Source organism: Aplysia californica, unplaced genomic scaffold (genome assembly GCF_000002075.1).
Source record: "Aplysia californica isolate F4 #8 unplaced genomic scaffold, AplCal3.0 scaffold00009, whole genome shotgun sequence".
Taxonomy (NCBI): Eukaryota; Metazoa; Mollusca; class Gastropoda; order Aplysiida; family Aplysiidae; genus Aplysia; species Aplysia californica.
Genome location: NW_004797279.1, coordinates 1,318,520 through 1,321,930, shown reverse-complemented (window position 1 = coordinate 1,321,930; position 3,411 = coordinate 1,318,520). Strand labels below are relative to the sequence as shown.

General features: G+C 38.1%; 1 protein-coding gene across 1 annotated transcript in view; it reads left to right on the top strand.

The window, feature by feature from the left end:
- Positions 1-3,022, top strand: part of LOC118477738 (craniofacial development protein 2-like) — a 100,469-nt gene extending 97,447 nt beyond the window's left edge. Inside the window, exon 2 of the mRNA XM_035969955.1 lies at positions 2,915-3,022. Coding sequence (XP_035825848.1) covers positions 2,915-3,022 — 108 coding nt within the window. The remainder of the gene's footprint in view (positions 1-2,914) is intronic.
- The last annotated feature ends 389 nt before the right edge of the window (positions 3,023-3,411 follow it).

Here is a 3,411-nt window from a genome sequence, read left to right as displayed (position 1 = left end):
GGGGGGGTGGGGGTGTGTGTGGGGACTTTGAGGGAGGAAAACTGGGAGGGTGGGGGAGAGGTAGAAAGAAAGAAGTAAAGAAACATTTATCTTTTTTTTGGTTCCATTATCTTTTCTGAGACAACTGTCAATTTTAGTGCTTGTGTGCACATTGAAACTAATTACTAATGCATGAACGTGCGTGGAAGTCCAATTCATGACATCATGGAATTGTGGGAAAAACCCTTCCAATCAAAGCCTCTATTTTTAATTCTGATACAGAAGTCATTCACAAAACAGACTATCATATAGGGAAGTCTTTTCAAAAGCACTCGAGCCTTTCAAAGAAGCTAGATTGAAAAATCCTTATGTCTGGGGTGGAACAGGAAGTTCAAAGAGCCACCTCACGAAAAGTTTGTTTCGTAATATTATTATAAAGTAATATTCTTCATCCGTTCTCGGCACGAAAAAAATAGTGATTGTCGTCTTGTCTGTCCTTCACTGATCACGCAGAGCACAAGACATGTTCTAAAGCTTCTTATTTTGACCCGCAAGAGGTCAGAAAGTGTTAATTAAAATCAGCACTGTTTCTTCAGGTTGCCTGCAAACTTTACATGTTGACACGAATGACATTCATGTTGTTTTCAGTAATGTTATTTGAAGAGGATCAAAGTGCATTGCTAGATACTTTTCTGATCCGTTTTCAAAAGAAATGGTTTTGGAGCATAGACAAAGTACTGGATTCTGGGTGATATTCAATAAAATATATATTAAAATTATATCAAATTATTAAGCCTTGGTAACATTTTCTTACTTTGAGAAATATCTATCGCTCAAAACACTACACTAACTTAGAAAGACACACTATTTATTTGTAGTAAGTGAAGTAATACTGGGATCTACCTGTGTAACTTTTTCTCTCATCTACTGAGTACGCATGCAAAAGCTTAGGGGGTAACTAAGACTGATTTTCATCTCACAGTGCTGTCAGTTATTACGAACATTGTTTTTTCATATGCCTAGAACATACAGACTCTTCCCTTACCTCACAAGCAGCCATGTATCGTTTCCAGATATACTATTGTTACTACCATACTGACTAGAGTGACGACCAGCAATGGCAGGGTTTTGTAATACGTTTTATTCTATATTTTTGTAATTGTGTTTTTTAGCACGTATAATGTGTATTTATTTATGAATGCATGTATTCAAAATTATTTATTTATGTATATTTGCTGTTGTAAATCAATTGCCCTTCTGGGATCAATAAGAATGTAATCTATTTATTTATTTAATTCTTTCAGTGTTTAGGAAAGGATTTGATCTTGAATGTTGCCCGGATGACGGACGATACGCTACTATGACTTTACGATTTTAGAGCCACCAAGCTATTTTTACATTGAAAAACGTCCATCCAGAAATGCTTCGTTCTCATCCAATGAAGAAAGTTGCTTGATCCTATTAACTCTTTGATCAGGGAGATGCAGAAAGCATGGAATAAATCGACATTCTGTGGTCAAACTATGGACTTCCAGATTGATGAATATACATTATGGTTGCTGAGCTACTGAGCTTCCTTACACGTGGATTAGAAGCTGCATTTCTACAATGATAATATAGCTTTATTATATCCCTCTAGACTATATGTAACAACGAGATTTATATTAAATATCAAGAAACATCATTGGAATCAATATCGGAAGAAAAAAGAAAGAACTCAAGAAAAGAATACGCGATATAAAAGAAAAAGAAAAAAAACACCTATAAAGACGAACACGATGTTCACTTTCAGATGAAACACGAGAAAGTATCTGCCGCCTCAGTGAAATCCACTTTTGCTTTGGAAGAACAACTCTGTTTAACATTTAGATACCAGATCAACATACCCCAAAATGGTTAAACCAACTCCCATCCGTGACCTTTGATAATTATTCTGGCTAACTGGAAGCGAAAAGTTTGTGTTGTCACTACTTTAATTGGATAAACAAGAAATACGATTTTTTTCCAAGACAAAAGTTTCTGTGCACTATCTTGTTGTGTCAGGGAAAATCGAAGCTTGTTTGGCGACTGACGGTTTTTAAAAAAAGGAAATGCCGACGTCAAAGAACTGTTAGGCCCACCCTTCGTCCTTGACATTCGCTGATTCGTGCCATGGTCCTATTAGCAACCATACTGAGATCGAGAGAGATCTGGCTTCAGTGGTACTGCTATTTTAGACCTCTCGCAGCATTTTTGGGGGCGTTCAGGAAGCTCTGACAACATGATGGTACTGAGTAATCTGCTGTCAGGGACCCTTTCCCCTCCCGACTCCCCCCCACCCCACGCACCAAAACAGCAACAACGAAAAATGGGTAGGGATGGCATGAAGGGGGTGCGGGTTGGGTTGGAGGAACTGAAACTGTTGTCACAATTAGGGGCGTGATGCTGCGATGCTTTTTTTCATCGTGTTAAAGAAAACGAGCACCAAAACATCCATTGAGACGGTCAACTCCAAACATCAAACTCGAAACATTCTAGAAGGAACAAAGTCCTCCTAAGAATGATCAAGAAAACTAATGACATTGGGGGAAGTGTTGAAGAGAATCATGTCGTACATTTCCAAAAAAGGAAAGCGATAATTTCATCAAGTCAAAATAATGTCTGGCCGTATAGAATGACAGTCTCATACTTGACCCCTTTTCTTTCTCATCACGAGTTTCTTCAGATATCGAACTTCAAAGCTTACTTATGAGAAACATGATGGTATGCGTGTCTTTGAAATATCAATAAAGTAAAGAACCACGGTTAAGCCCCCAGAGAAGGAAATGTTTGTGACTCTGTAGGATAGTACATCTTTGGTCAGTATTACACAACCTAAAGAATACAGTGTTTGATATTGAAAGTAATGGTACATTATTGTTTTCTAAAATTTTACGCCCCTGTTAACGCACTGCAGGGGAACAAGAAGGCGGACTTCACTACTATTCTGCCAGACAGGGGACAGGGTCAACCAAGCCTGAGAGCGGACGCAACGTCCCTACAGAACGACCAAGGCGCAAAGTGAGTCACACAATAAATACGTTTCCCTGCGGTAAACACCTCAACAGTATAGATATTAATATTGTTTTAGAATTTCAAAATAAAATTTATTTCCTTAATTATTCAGCATATTAGTAATAATATGATCCTTTGTGGTTTACTTGCTGTTCTATTCAATGCACCCAGGGTTAAGAAAATGGAGCAGCGCTCCTGTGTTCTAAGTATGACCTACTTTTCCACGGCCTTCTCGTAAAGCTCATCTACGAGCTTAAATCTCCTACTACTGAGCATTTATTTCTTTTCAGGAACAAGAAAAAAGTCACAAACGGCTTTATCTAGCGAATAGTCTGCATGGTCTAGCAAATCTACCTAAAAGCTGTCGGAAAGTTCAGAAACAACTCTGGATTTTTATAG